This window comes from Lingula anatina, chromosome 2 (genome assembly GCF_051362555.1).
Source record: "Lingula anatina isolate TDL-2025a chromosome 2, LinAna3.0, whole genome shotgun sequence".
Classification (NCBI taxonomy): domain Eukaryota; kingdom Metazoa; phylum Brachiopoda; class Lingulata; order Lingulida; family Lingulidae; genus Lingula; species Lingula anatina.
Window position 1 is genome coordinate 36,639,876 of NC_141768.1, and position 14,349 is coordinate 36,654,224.

A 14,349-nucleotide genomic window follows, 5' to 3' on the forward strand; every position below is an offset into this window, starting at 1 on the left:
ATAAAATATGTAGGTTTTTTAAAAAGAAAAACAATAATTTAAACTTCTACATGTTTTCTATAGACTAAGTTAATTTTTTGCTTTACGTCCCAATTATATGTACCTATTTCCAATATTTTTATTTATTATTATTTTTTTCGAAATATTTTCATTTGCTTCACATCACGTTCAAAGCATGGGATCCATATTTTAAGATGGACACACTAAGAAGAGAAGTTTATATGAGTCGTTAGAGGGAGCCACTAGCTGACAGGTGCTCGTTTGCCTAAGTGCGGTTGTCGTAATAAACAAATATTATTTTTCTTATTATGACATTAGATTCAAACCACGGAAACGCCCGAGAAAATATCAGATACGTTAAAAACTAGCATATTTAGATCAAAAATCCATAAGAATTCAATTTGTTGTTTTTTACTTCTGAGTCGGTACGACCGATTTGTGTACACAGCTTACATGTAGCCAGGGGAACAGTTGACCTAATTTCACCTGGAACACATGAATGGGGTAAGTAGACGCTTATTTTTCGGCAAAATTTGAGGGATTTATGACTCCAAAGTGACGGATTTAGGAGTTTATATAGAACCTGGTAAAAATTAATCTAAAGCATGATATCTGTAACGTGTTCATTTACTTTTTTCTCTGAAGTTTAGTGGCTGCGAAGTGTGGCCAAGTTCTACCGAAGTGTCGGTAATGACATGTCGGGCTCGACAGAAATGCATTTGCGCTATGACAGTTCGTATTTATAAACCTTTGGTCTAACTGGTCGAGCTACGAAATACGGAAGTTAACTGAATTGCCACAAGAATATTTTGGATCCAGTTATTACTTTGTTTTAGCCTATCGAACTAAATGTCAAAGTAGTTCAACTTTTAAATCTTCAGTTAAATTCGTACTTTGCTGACATATATTTCATTATCGCTTTATTCTTATAATTAATATTAGGTATTACTCAGTAATTTAAATTAATATTATTGTGAAGGTGAACGTTTTCGAAATGTAATTCAGTGGTCTGGTGGCTTGATTTTTCTTAGAATCAATACAGCTACAGTGTGCAATGTAGCAAAATTGTGACGTGCTAATTGTAAATCAATTTAATATTAGTATGCAGGGAGATTGATTTTTTTACCTTTAATATCCTAAGTCTCCTTTCAGTTATCAAAAATGGCTTTTCATGTAGTTTCCTATTTTTAGGACAATGATGCAGTAACTTAAGTTACCAGAACCAGCAATGAGGAGGTGCATCTTTTCTCTTAAAGATTGTTCAATGATGTAAATGACATTGGAGCAGTTACAACTCCAAGGGTAAAACCATGCTGGCTGATAATAGGAGAATTGAAGAAATCCCCAAAATGAAGCACCCAAATCAAAACTCTGAGCATTTCACATTTAATCTTGGCAAAGCTCATGAGCTGAGATGTATCTATAATCAAAAAGCAACGATTTGTGGAAAATGTGAATCATGTCAAATTATTGCCAGAACTAACAGCACGAAGCAATGGTTTCTCAAGGCAGGAGACAACACACAAAAAAGGTTTCTGCTTGGCTTAGTCAGACGAGCCCACAGTGTGGATTTACTACAGCAAGTTGTCAATTTACTCCATCCTTTGTTAAATTCCAAGGATTTTACCTACGCAAGAAATCGTGTGAACCCTAGTCTTTCAACAGATCGGACAACAGTGAGTTCAGATAGAGCTCTGACATTGGCTCAGGTGGAGCAAGAAATAAGCTCCACTTGGTCATGGTACCAATCTGCAGCATATTGGACCAAATCAAATTTTTTGCTCAATTTATTACACTGCTGTGAAGCTCACTTGCTGCACATTGTAGGAACTCAAGCAAAGACCCTACTGGTGTCAGAGAGGTCAGCAAGCATACCTGCAGGTAATTTTTCTCCTTCTTTTAAACAGTCTCATTTATTTAAGAAAATTGTTAGTAAATAATTGTCAAGTTAAAAGAAAAAATCTGGCAAAAAAAAAAAAAACAAAAAAAAAACAGTAGATTCAGGTATTACAGTGGCTCAGAATTATTTGACCAAATAACTTTCTGAAATAAAAAGTGGAAGCCTCATTTTATTTTAAAGAAGGGGCATGAAGCTTTTTCAAAAAGTTCTTTAAAAAAAGCAAGCAATATAATTTGAAAATTTATGGCTGTTGAAAATAACTTTGATGGTCAACAGTTTTATTATAATTTCTCTTGTAATCTCAGGAAGTAAATTAATAAAATATTTCTTAAATTAAGCAAAAATGTATTTTCATAAATATGATTTTTTAAAATTAATTTATGGAACAAACCAAAATTAAAACTTAAATTTATTGCAATCTCAAACGCTCAATCATTATAATGATGAGAAGTTAAACCAAATAATTCATGTTAAGATAAACAGAGTAGTTGACTGGCAAGACAAGGTTAACAAATTTTAACCTGAATGCTGCCAGCCATTTCCATTGAATCTCAAGTGCTTAATTTCTCCCCTGAGTAAACACACAGACTTATCACCATAGCTGCACTGGTTTTAAGTGCTTGGGTTAGATGAAGTCTGAAGAGATTATGTCAGCATAGAAGTTCACTTTTAGTCAGGTATATAAAGAAAGCTGGTATATAAGAACTTTGACAGGCACTTTTACTGGGGCTAATGGACCAATGCATTTAAGAATATTGCGGCTGCTGACAAGCTGTTAGAACATTACTGAATAAATTGATTATCTTTTCCTCTAACATTTGTTTTAAGATGTATTAATGATTAGTGACTAATGTTTGGAAATGATTTAACTAGCAGAGGATAGGAAATAAAAAGTAAAAAAAAAAAGTATAATATGAAAATATTGAAAACCTGTCGCCAAACCGAGATACAAATAGGACTCTAAAGCTCACATTTCAATAATTAGTTTCCCTGTTATGCAGTGTTTATCATCAATATTTATTGAAAACTGAACTGTACCAGTAAACCAACTACAACGGAATATATCAGATAATAATTACTTTGGCGTCAAATATTTAACTGTGTCAGTAACACTGGTGTCAAAGCATTAAGATTAAACCTTAATGGCATTAGATTATCCTTTTATTTCACACTAGAAAATATCAAGAATATCAAAATGTTCATCATGATATTATTGATTTTCAACAGATGTGATGTATTGATCAGCAACCTATATCTACTATGCAGCAGCATACATTTCACAATTGAAAATAAATAAATTGTTTAAAAGCAACTGCTTGTCATGGAGTGGCTGTCTTATTTAAGTGGCTTTTGAAAGCTGTTAGTGGTATTGAACATTAAGTCCCATGTAAAGAAAAAGCTCTTCAACAGCTGGTATAAGTAGATATTTTGCCCTGTTATAATTTAGGTAAATAATTCAGATATTATTGCCCGATGGGGAACAAACACTCCAGTTTAGATGGTTAAAGAAAATAAAGTTGTGGATATGCTGTAAAACACCTACCTGACCAGAGTGGAAAGGAACTATAAAACAAACTGTATCAGTTATTAATGTCTTCACAAAGTGTTTTATGACAGTACTGTGATTATCAGACCTGTTAATCAGGTAAAAAAACTTCAAAATCTTTATAAAGTGCCAAAGGCCAAAGAGTATTAAAATGGATAATGATCAGAATGTTTCCTAAGATGAATGGATAAAATTTTCTATTAAAACCAGCAGCTAGTGACCTGTAAAACTTTTACTAACAGAGACACATGATATCTATTTGTTCACTTTTTCATCTTTTATTTATTTTCCAGATGACTATTTTGAGGCGGCCTCCATAGCCTCCACAGAGTACACATTTAACACGGAGGATCACCCTGAGGTGGAGCTCCTCTCTAAAGCCAGTCCTGGCTACACCACACCCGCCAGCCTCTTCAGGGACGATCTCACAGAGGAAGAACTTGTCAACAGCGACAGAAGCGAAGATGAAGATGATAATTCTGAAATCAGTTCAATTGATCCCACATGCATGGTCATACCAACCTCTGCCAAGGCGCACTCAGGGGTGGCAAGATATAAGGATATTATTCGATGTATTCCTGTGCATTTGTCAAAGAATATTCTCAGTATGTTGGACCAGACGTCCCTGTATAATGCTCTCCTGGTTAGCAAGCATTGGAGAGCTCTGTGTGAGGAGGTCCACAGTGAACATGCAGTTAATCAACAGCTACATGAGGAGGTTATGTTAATGCAGGTGAGCAGAAAAAAAATTTTTTTTTTTTTTTGAAATAGTTCAATGTCTTCAAACATGGTTTTACTAACAAATGCTTTTTTAGATAAATTAGATCTTGAGTATCATTTTACATAATTTCTTCCATTGTCCGAAATGTTTTTGTATTGGGATATACAGATTCCATGAATTAAGCATCACTTTTAAGAATTTTCAAAATTATGCAAATTTGTTGGCCGTATTACCCCATTTGACTTTGTATAAAATCCTCAATTTTCACAGAACATAAATGCAAGTTACTAACTTACTTAACTGACAGCTGACCACATCCTGCCAATTTTAGAATGTTTTAGACATTGGTGTTGGCATAAATCAATATAATACCTATTGATACTTAGAGCTGACAGAAACCTGCAATGGTTTCCTTGCTCACCACAGAAGTAATTCTACCACTGTTTCAACTCTGTCTGAGGATAATCATGTTTTATTGATCTTCCACAGTAGCAAATACATGTATTTGCACTCAATTTTTCATTGCAGTGAATTGAATTCTTTCTCAATGCATTACCTATATTGAAAATCTGAATCCTTCATCAAATTTATCAACATTGGTATTGTCACAGTTATAAGGAGGGAGAATGTTATATATTAGAATTTTGAAAAATAATACGCTTGACCAAAAAATTTGGAAACATGAAATTGTTTTACAGTAATTAAAAAAAATGTAATTTAGTCGGAAAATCTTCAGCATATATAAAAAAAAGTAATCAGTGGTGGGTGCATTATCCATCAATATTTGATTAAAATATTTACCATAGCTCAATTAAGTATTTCATAATAATTCAAAATAATGATGTTTTCTAACTTTTTGTTGGAGTGTATATATGATGGAGATTAAATATGTAAGTTGCTCTAGTCTTAATTCTAAAACATTGAAAAAATTTATTTTAAAATTTCACAAAACCATTTTCAGTTTGTGTTTAGAGTAAAATAAATTCTGCAGATGTGTATTTATTCTACCCTATGTTATATTTAATTATAGGGCGGTATCTATCTATCAATTATATTATGAATTAAAGCAAACACATTTGATAAGATATTTCAAATTTATCAAGATTTTGTATGGATAAGAGATTACTTGGTGCGTTATGAAAGGTGTTATGGAAGTAACCAGGTTAGATAAGGGACGTAGTGTCAGATAATTGTGATATGTGGAGAAGTTGCAAACTAATAAATTGGATAGTGTGTGAAACTACCCCCAAATGATACCCCTGGCGTCTTTTGAACCAGCATATATTGGAGTAATAGATAATTGCCTTGCAGCCAACAGTCCAACTCCTTAAATTATTTTCAAGATATATTCTGTTGTTTCAAGAGTCAGTGGCACCTCTTTTATTCAGTAAAGTCACAGACTTTTTTTTTCAATATTCAAAAAGTGCAGAGTAAAGAGATATGATCTCTAAAAAGATAAAAGATTGAATTAAAAGGATGCATAAACCATAAGTTTCAGTTAATTAATTTTTAAATGCACCCATTTCTTGCTTGCTGTTTAGTGTAATGGAGGAAATCGAGTGGAGATTAAATCTATTCCCACCTGCAATGAAATAATGGCTTTGGCTTAGTTTTCAACACCAGCTCAAACGCGTGCCAAGAAAAATAGAAAAACAGATCCATTCAGAAAGTATTATTTACAAATCAAGATAATTTGTAAAGGTTGTGCACTGTTCATAACTTAAAGCAACATGCCTGATTGAACTTAAAATATTTGTAGGGCATTTGGTTTTGTTATCAGGTCAAAAGAAATGATATAATTTTACAAATTCTAAAATATTGTATTCTGAACAGCCTGTCAGCCTTTTTAAAGAAGGCTCAGTATTAAGTGTGTGTCCATTTAATTAAGTGATTAATCCCTTCATGTTTCATGTATGTACTGAGTCGGTTGTCAAAGTTTGTCAAAATACCAGCTTTTTAGTTGTATTTTATGAAGGCACGATTGGGTTTCACACTACAATTGCCAAATGTTATTTCTTACAACTTGCATTTCCATTGCCTAAGGCTACAATTGAAAATTTAGATTGGATAAAGTGGTCACAAAATATAACTTAGGATAGTGTTAGTTTTAGTTATTTTACATTTTTTATTACACTTGATGATGAGAATAAAAATTTTATTAACTCATATCACTGAAGTGATGATAGCATGGAAGAGGTACCTTATTAGATTTTTATTTTCATTTTGCACTTGTCACCGATTTTTATTTTTATTTTTACTAAATTATGTAGATAAAATTGTCAGTACAACTTAGCAGTACTAGTATTAACAAATTGCAATATTGTTAGATCCTGGAAATTTGGTGTTTTAGGGTGGACCATCACCTGGATATAATGCCACCTTTGCAAGAGATGTGGACATTCCTGTTCCAGTTGTTAATCCTAAGAACAACGAAGTTGTGAAAATATATGAAAAGGTCTTTTTAATTGATCTTGAGCATAACATTATTTTTTTCCTTTCAGTTTTAGAATTGGTGTGCTATTCATGTTATTTTTTATTTGAAATATTTATTTATGTATGTTAAGTTTGTTTTGAGCATCATTTGGAAGAAGTGGTGGTTTTTATACTGAAATCAATTTGTAATTTTTTACGTTTTGTAACATGTGTGCTTGCAGAGGGTATATTTTATTGTTGACTTTCATTTTTCATTTTTCAGGAATATATTTATTGATTTCACACCTTTGTTTATCTGCTCAGCGCTGTGCTTGCTGATAGTGTAGCTTACCATTATTTATAAAATAATGTAAAAATACCCAAAATAGTGTCAACAATTTATTTATGATTTCAAAAAGGTCTGTCCTTGAATAGTTTTCGGATCTATTTCCGTTTTATTTGGTCATCCACTATTTAACATTTAAACATATCATTTCATGTAACATATTTGCATTTTGTACCACTCTCAATCACATGAATGTGGTCAGTTCAAACCACATAATCTGAAAAAAAAAAAAAGACTATTGTCAATAGGAAAGTATAAAAACTCATATTTTCACATTTATTTTCACAGGGAGGGTCTGCCCAGGGTTGCAACCCTATCTACGCTAATGATATTGATGTGGCTGTGCCTAACCTATCAGGGACAGACTCTCACTCAACCATCAAGACGGGAGAACAAGTGATACAGACCCAGTTTAAAAGTGAAGTCAGTTTCCAGACAGCTTACAGTGGAATCTCTACCCGTAATGTGATCATGGAGGAAAGAAATGTGTACTGTGGGGCTTATAATATCATGATTCTCAGTGGACAGTAAGTATGAACGTTTTCTACAATAAATTTGATATTTCTAGCAAAAAAAAAAAAAGATGCCTGCATGACAAAGGTTTGAGTGCAAAAATGCTTATTGTAATTAAATTCATTAGACAGTGCTGATGTTTTCTGACTTGTGCTTGTGACAAATATACCCTTATTTTCTAGGAATGATCCCCATAGAGTGATCCACACAGATGGTAGTCGACTGATAGCGATCGGATCTAAGGATCGCAAGGTTCGCTTTGTGGACAATGAAACGGGCAAGGAGAAGGGACCAGTGATATCTGGCCATGCTGGATCCATACGATGTGTGTTTCTGTGTGAGAAAGAACAGTACGTCCTTAGTGGAAGCTATGATACAAGCATAAGGTGAGTTTTTTTGGCTTAGGTACTGACTTATCCATCCCATGATAACTTTGCCATTTTAAATACTATAGATGGGGGTATTTTCATGAATAATTAAAAATTCAGAACATTCTTTTTCCCATGAGTAAAACTGAGCAATCAAATATATCCAAGAATAAGCTTAGTTATATATCAAGCAGCTCTCTTTTTTTGCTGAATTTATGACATTATACTTGTTTCAACAATCAGTTTCTTATGTCAGGGTCACTGCTCATTGCTGAAGTCTGTAAGTAAAGTTCATTGTATAAACAGTGATAGATTGTGATACTTAATCAAATTTTGTCTTTTTCAGATGCTGGTCTCTAGAAACAGGTGCCTGTCAAAGAATATTCCGTGGTCATCAGGACACAATCCTATGTCTGCTGGTGGTGAAGGGAAGACTGGCCTCTGGGTCCAAGGATGGATCCTGTAAAAGTATGTCTGCTTTATTAATTTGATGCTGTTTTTTTTTAAATACTTGATTACAGTATCATTAAAGGTTGGTTTACTTTGTTGAATGTGCTTTCATACATAGAGGCCAAAATCACTTTTTTGTTTCATATTCAGTTTAAAGAATACCCTAATTTAATTATGTTTTTTTAAGTGCTTTTAAAGCATTTTGTCCAAGACCTCTTTATTAGTGGATTTTGCAGATTGGTCCCCAAGATGTTACCACTTTCATCTAACTTGTTCTGTGAACATGCCCCCCCCAAAAAAAAAAGGAAAAAAAAGAAAGAAAGAAAAAAGAAAAAGAAAAAAAAACTGATTGAATTTCTTTGGTTTTTAGTTAAGAATTCAATTGCAGAATTTTTTAGTCATCAGTCACAGCTGTTGTGATTGCTTTCCAATAGCCTCAACAAACACAATTTGGTCACTGTCATATATTTTATCTGATCAGCAGAACCCCCCCCCCCCTCCATCTCTCTCTATATACATATAAATATATATATATATATATACATGCTTTCAAGCATTACATGTACTTACTTAGGAGATAATTTCCTATATTTGAAGTTTATACAGATAAGCATATTTATTCCTTATAGTAACACAGACACTGAGAAAGGTAGCACTGTAGTGATTTAAACATATGTGCATAATAATGTTATCTGGCGTTGCATAAAGGTGTGTGGCATATGATATTTGGTTGAGAAATATTTATCTCTGAGGAGCTTGTGTCCCTGCTGTGCCTATAATAGGAAATGTTTTACCTTTTACAGTCTGGATGCTGAACTCTGGGAAATGTACCAGGACATTCAAGCATCGCCACCCAGTATCTGCTGTCGCTATGTCCATTGAGGAGATAAAAGAGATCTGTATCACTGGTTGTGAGGGAGGGAAAGTCAAAATGTGGAACATTAAAACTGCTCAACTGCTTAAGGTAAGATTAAAACTAAATGACAAGGCATACCTCAGGCAAATCAGTTGAGATAATTAATATCAAATGATAGGTATTTTTAGATCAATTTTGTCACATTTGGTTGAAGCTAGTTCACCACACCAATAACAACTATGTCACATGCTCTTCTACTGGACCACAAAATGCGGTTTAAAAAGAAAGAAGAGTTGTTTGTGATCTAAAATTTCCATCAGACTTGTAAGTGCATAGCAGAGACTGATGGAGGTTTGAAAATGAAGAAGCTGGCAGACATTCTACCTGAAGTTCAGGGTCTGTGGTTAGGTAACTGTTTATTTCATAAAGGAAGTCTAGCTACATTGAATGTTGAGTGTTGTATAGAAAAAGGTTTATATTCCTGGAAATTTCGGTAATTTGAGCTTCTGTGAAACCCAACTTGAAGTATACTTTTCCTATCAAGACTTGCATAATCTGTTTGTGTAAATTTTTTTCCTGTACATTTGAAGCTTAATGTTAAAGTTTTTTTACTAACCTAAGCATATTTTTCAAAAAGGAAATAGAACATCATTTTGTTTATTTCCAGATACTTCTTTTTTTTTCTTTCAATTTTTCAGTGTCAAGATGATAATGAAACTCTATGTCTATAGTGAATTATTCTTAAAACAGCCTTTACATTAGTTATATAGCAAAACATTCATTTCCCCTGAAAATCACCAATACCAAGGCATACCTAAGGCAAATCAGTTGAGATAATAAATATCAAATGATAGGTATTTATAGATCAATTTTATAAAAACAAGCATTGTCTCCTTTGTTTTTTTCTTTTGTTTTATTATTATTATTGTTTTATTTATTTATTTATTTATTTATTTATTTATTTTTCTGTCTTGATTTTTTTTTAGCATTTCTATGCTAAAAGTGGTATTCATCCTGCAAATTCTGATTCACAAAAAGTGTATGGACGAAGCAACTTTGGTAGGAGAGGATCCTACGGAGGACTTTTTTTTAACCATTCGAGGCCAATTTTACTTTAGATCATGCCCTCCATACATAACGATGTTTTTGTTATGTTTAATTTGTGCACATTTTGGCAAGACCCACTTTAAGGTAACATTTTGTTTGGTTTCAGAGACTTGATGGTCACCATGGCCCTGTATCCACTATCAAGTTTGACAGATGGCACATAATAACTGGCAGCAAAGATTACTATGCACTGGCCTGGAGTGCCCAGGGGAATCACAACAGATGTCTCACTGCACTGAGACACCCAGCGTGAGTGGAAATAACATATATTTATGATAAAAATTATGCATTTGAAATTACAGCACATGTTGAGAGTTTGTAAATAAATTAACTGTTTAAGTTGGTGTCTTGAAATTATGTACAAAAGAAAATAGCAACAGCAATAAAAACAGCAATAAAGAAATATGTGTCAGATCATGAAGTTTCTATCTTTAATTTTTTTTTCAGTGAGGTATTGTGTCTGGAGTTCATGTACCTTAGAGTTGTGACTGGATGTGCAGATGGGAAAGTTCGTATTTGGAACATGGTGACGGGAAATTGCCTGCGTATCATGAGGGGAAATAGTAGAAGTGATCCTATACTGAATCTCATTGCTATTGGGAATAGGTAAGAGCTTTTGCAATTTTCCCACATACCTCGAATTTTGAGAAAAATTATTTTCTATGTTTGATAATTATGTTTTATGGTGTGGCATAAACGGGAGTCACCCAGCGCAAGCCATCAGATTGAACTTATGAGGAAAGACTTGCCAGCACCACTCATATATTTGGTGGTATGGACTTGATATGATTATTAAAGGTGTCAGGAAAACAACTCCCTGCGTGACTGATGTTGAGGTTATGATAGGGAAAAATAAATAAGATATCACAGAGGTTGTTAGGGAGGGAGGTGGAAATAAAGTTTGAACAAAGTTTTCCTTCCTTTTGGTGTTCTCTCTATTCTCAGCTCATGTGTTCCTTAATCGAGGTCTCGACTCTTGTAGTTTCTGTTGTGGAATTGCTAACCTTTTGTTTTCAACTTAAAAAGGTTTGAATAAATTGTTCCATATAGTTAATTATGCTTACCATCCAGAAAAATTTTTCAATTTAAACAAAAAATATCAATCATTTCATAAATAAATTTACCTTTTTTTAGGGTAACTCTGAACACAGTCAACAACCTCATTGTGCTCAACTTTGAAAACATCGATTGGGACTACACTTTAGAAAACGATAGAATGCCTCCATTGGTCACTTATGGCAGTTACTCAGATGTTCCAGTTAGGCAGCAGCCTTACCCTTACGTCAGAGCAAAAAGGATGGAAAAAGCTGGGGCAACTAACACAAAGATTGTTCAACATGATAAACCTGACACAAAAAAAGGTTTGTCTGGTCGAAGAGCTGCCAGTGCGCCACAGTTGGAGCATAGTGCCAGGCCTCTTAGTGGCAAGATAATGCAGAGTGCAATGGACACCCAGAGCACCATTAAGCCGGACTCTGGCTATAATTCCCTATGGGAGGAATCTCTGTATCGCGGAGAAAGCCGTCTGGCACAGAGGCCAGAAAGCCAGAAGGCGACGACTGGAATGACATCCGCAAAGCCACCCATGTCACCAAGTCTACACAAAGCTGGGCCTAAGTCACTGATGTCTGCGAAGTCCTTGGGATCTAGGTCTGGGGCTTCTAGTCCACAGAGGTCCAGGCAACATATCTCTGTCAGTGTTATGGATCCTAAAGTGCCTAATTCTGACTACGAGGACAGTGAAGTTGACGCAGGCCCCACAGACATGAAGCGAAGAGTGTCCTGGGCTTTTGAGCACGCCCTGATGCCCAAGACAAAAGAGCTCAGTCTTTCAGAAACTAAAGCCTTGTTAAGATCTCAGATAAGAGCCAAGGAGAATGCCATTCCACCCGACTTTATTTACATGACAATAAACGCCATACATCAAAGCAAAAAATCCAGAGAAGAGATCAGTAGAAATACACTAATGAACCAGCAAGATTCGATGCTTGGAAGGAAAACTCGCCTTAATCGACCATCATCTGGTCCTGCCAGTATAGATCCAAGAACCAAAATCCCCATAGAAGAAATACTAGAGGATTGGGAGCAGTTCCAGCAGCCTCAGCACATCGGCTTTCACAAATCTGCAGAATCTGTTTCATCTGCTGAAACATTTTCTACAGCCAGACTGTCTAAAAAGAACGTTCCTCAAACTACATCTGTACCACGTCCAGCTACAAAGGCATGTGCAGTGGAATTTGTTTCCAAACCTGTCGATGTGAGCCCACACAAGAGCATGCATTCTAAGAAGGTAAAGTCAACCATTCCCAAGGCACAGGTGATTCGACCACATACAGCAGTTATGCTTCGAAGTTCTTCAACTTCAAATTTGCCCCAGGACATTGGTAACAAAGCTTTACGGCCAAAGACAGCCCCCACAAAACTGAGACCCAAAACAGCCACAACAGTGCACACTTTACAATCAGAGGTCACAGCTTCAGGAGGTAAAGTCAAGTCTCACGGTTATACCACATCTACTCCTGCAGCAACCATGACTCCAATGCTGATGTACCCACCTGGTTTTCGAGAGAAAATGGAGCAGCTGCAGCAGGTTCGACAACAAAAACTTGCCGCTCAGGTCAGTGTTATTCGGTCCAGCAGTGAGCCAGCTCTCGGCAAAGTCAGCCAGTATAACAATCCAATGAGAACACATACAGAGTTTAGGCTCTTTACTCATGAACAGGAAGAGCAAAAAATAGCCAACATGGGGAAAATTACAAGGGATCACAACAAAAAGCTTGAAAGAGAAGCTGAAAAGGAAAAGAGAGAACTGTGGTTGGCTAAGGCCAAAGGTCAGACACACAAAGATTTTGCAAGAAGACCCAGATCTGTAGCACCAGAATTACAGGAATACTGGGAAAATAGTAGCTTGTAGAAAGTCCTTGTTGACCTTTAAGAGAAAAAATCTCTATCCTTGTGATTAATGCCATTCTGATTTTAGCATTATTAAATAGACTTGATTTTAATTAAAGACATAAATTAGATTGAAATTTACATTCCCACGAGTGCCACATTTGTGCAAAATGCATGAAGAAAAATGCATATCACATGATAGGCAAGAGGTTGTGAAATCTAGATTAGAGAACTAGATTAGAGAAGCAATGAAAAATGTAAAAGGACTTCTGCACTTTTTTAAATCATTTTTTTTCTTTTTGCAAGATTTTTTTCTTTTTCATTTGGGTTGTGTATTTCAGAGAACTACAGCAATAATTGTCATTCAGCACCATTTTTCAGATTTAGTATGACGTGTAGCTTTGGGAGATGTTGAAGTGTATTTTACTTTTTGACATCTTGTTCACTTTTCATAAAAATGAGACTAATGCTCAATAGATCTGTTGTCTTTAATTAGATTTCATACAGCAATACATTTTCTATAATTTATTTTTATTTAAACAAAATCGACAAAAGGTAAAACAATTTGGAAGACTACTTCTTGGTATCTGTTATATTGGTTGATCCTTCTTGTCAGTTCACTTTCAAGAATAAAGACAATTTTAAATCCATAGAGACTTGCATTTTATTAGGGAGGGAGGGAGGGATACAGGCTGTAAATGCCATTTCCGAACAGAAACAATTGATATTAGTTATTTTAAAACAGTCAACACCATCACCATGCAAATTCATACCAGTTGGCATGGTGTTATCTGAAGAAATACAGACGCCTGATGGTAGATTAAAAATGAAACAAAAACATGGTTTTACTGGCAGGTGAATGTCAACTATATAGATAGCTTCATGTGATCAGACTATATTAAATCAAGACCCGTCTTATCAGACATGCTGCAGCATGAAATGATAGATGATACAGAATTACAGTATACAGAAAGCTGAACATTTCATCCAACTTCATCATGCAAGGTCAATTACTTAGACATTCCAAATAATTGCTCCATCACACGCTGTGAATTTGTTTTCAAGGATAACTATATCATGATGGTTTATTACCTTACAAGCTTGTCTTTTTTCACTGGATTTATTTGGTCACATTTAAGGACATAAGAAAATTATACTGAGACATAAAAAATAAAAAAAAAAAAAAACACAGGTAAAAAAATATCCAGAAGGAACTGGAAAAAACAGGTTTAGAATGC

General features: G+C 34.6%; 1 protein-coding gene across 3 annotated transcripts; it reads left to right on the plus strand.

The window, feature by feature from the left end:
• The first annotated feature begins 105 nt into the window (after window positions 1-105).
• On the plus strand, window positions 106-13,763 carry LOC106154807 (F-box and WD repeat domain containing protein 10B). Of its 3 annotated transcripts, none has more exons than XM_013529302.2 (10): window positions 106-504; window positions 1,192-1,881; window positions 3,740-4,179; window positions 7,214-7,452; window positions 7,621-7,824; window positions 8,153-8,274; window positions 9,060-9,220; window positions 10,326-10,468; window positions 10,667-10,825; window positions 11,354-13,763. In XM_013529302.2, the coding sequence occupies exons 2-10, from the start codon at window positions 1,311-1,313 to the stop codon at window positions 13,131-13,133; spliced, it is 3,819 nt and encodes a 1,272-aa protein (XP_013384756.2). In that variant the 5' UTR covers window positions 106-504; window positions 1,192-1,310; the 3' UTR covers window positions 13,134-13,763. The 3 variants fall into 3 exon arrangements, with proteins under 3 accessions (XP_013384756.2, XP_013384757.2, XP_013384758.2); XM_013529303.2 differs by lacking the exon at window positions 106-504 and adding an exon at window positions 568-586; XM_013529304.2 differs by lacking the exon at window positions 106-504 and adding an exon at window positions 685-857.
• Window positions 13,764-14,349: the final 586 nt, after the last annotated feature.

Excerpts from the sequence above, each read along its gene's own strand:
- LOC106154807 (XM_013529302.2), top strand. The coding sequence starts at position 1,311 with ATGCTGGCTGATAATAGGAGAATTGAAGAAATCCCCAAAATGAAGCAC. Across the intron at positions 1,882-3,739 it reads GTCAGCAAGCATACCTGCAG|ATGACTATTTTGAGGCGGCC; the intron begins GTAATTTTTCTC and ends TTTATTTTCCAG. Across the intron at positions 8,275-9,059 it reads CAAGGATGGATCCTGTAAAA|TCTGGATGCTGAACTCTGGG; the intron begins GTATGTCTGCTT and ends TACCTTTTACAG.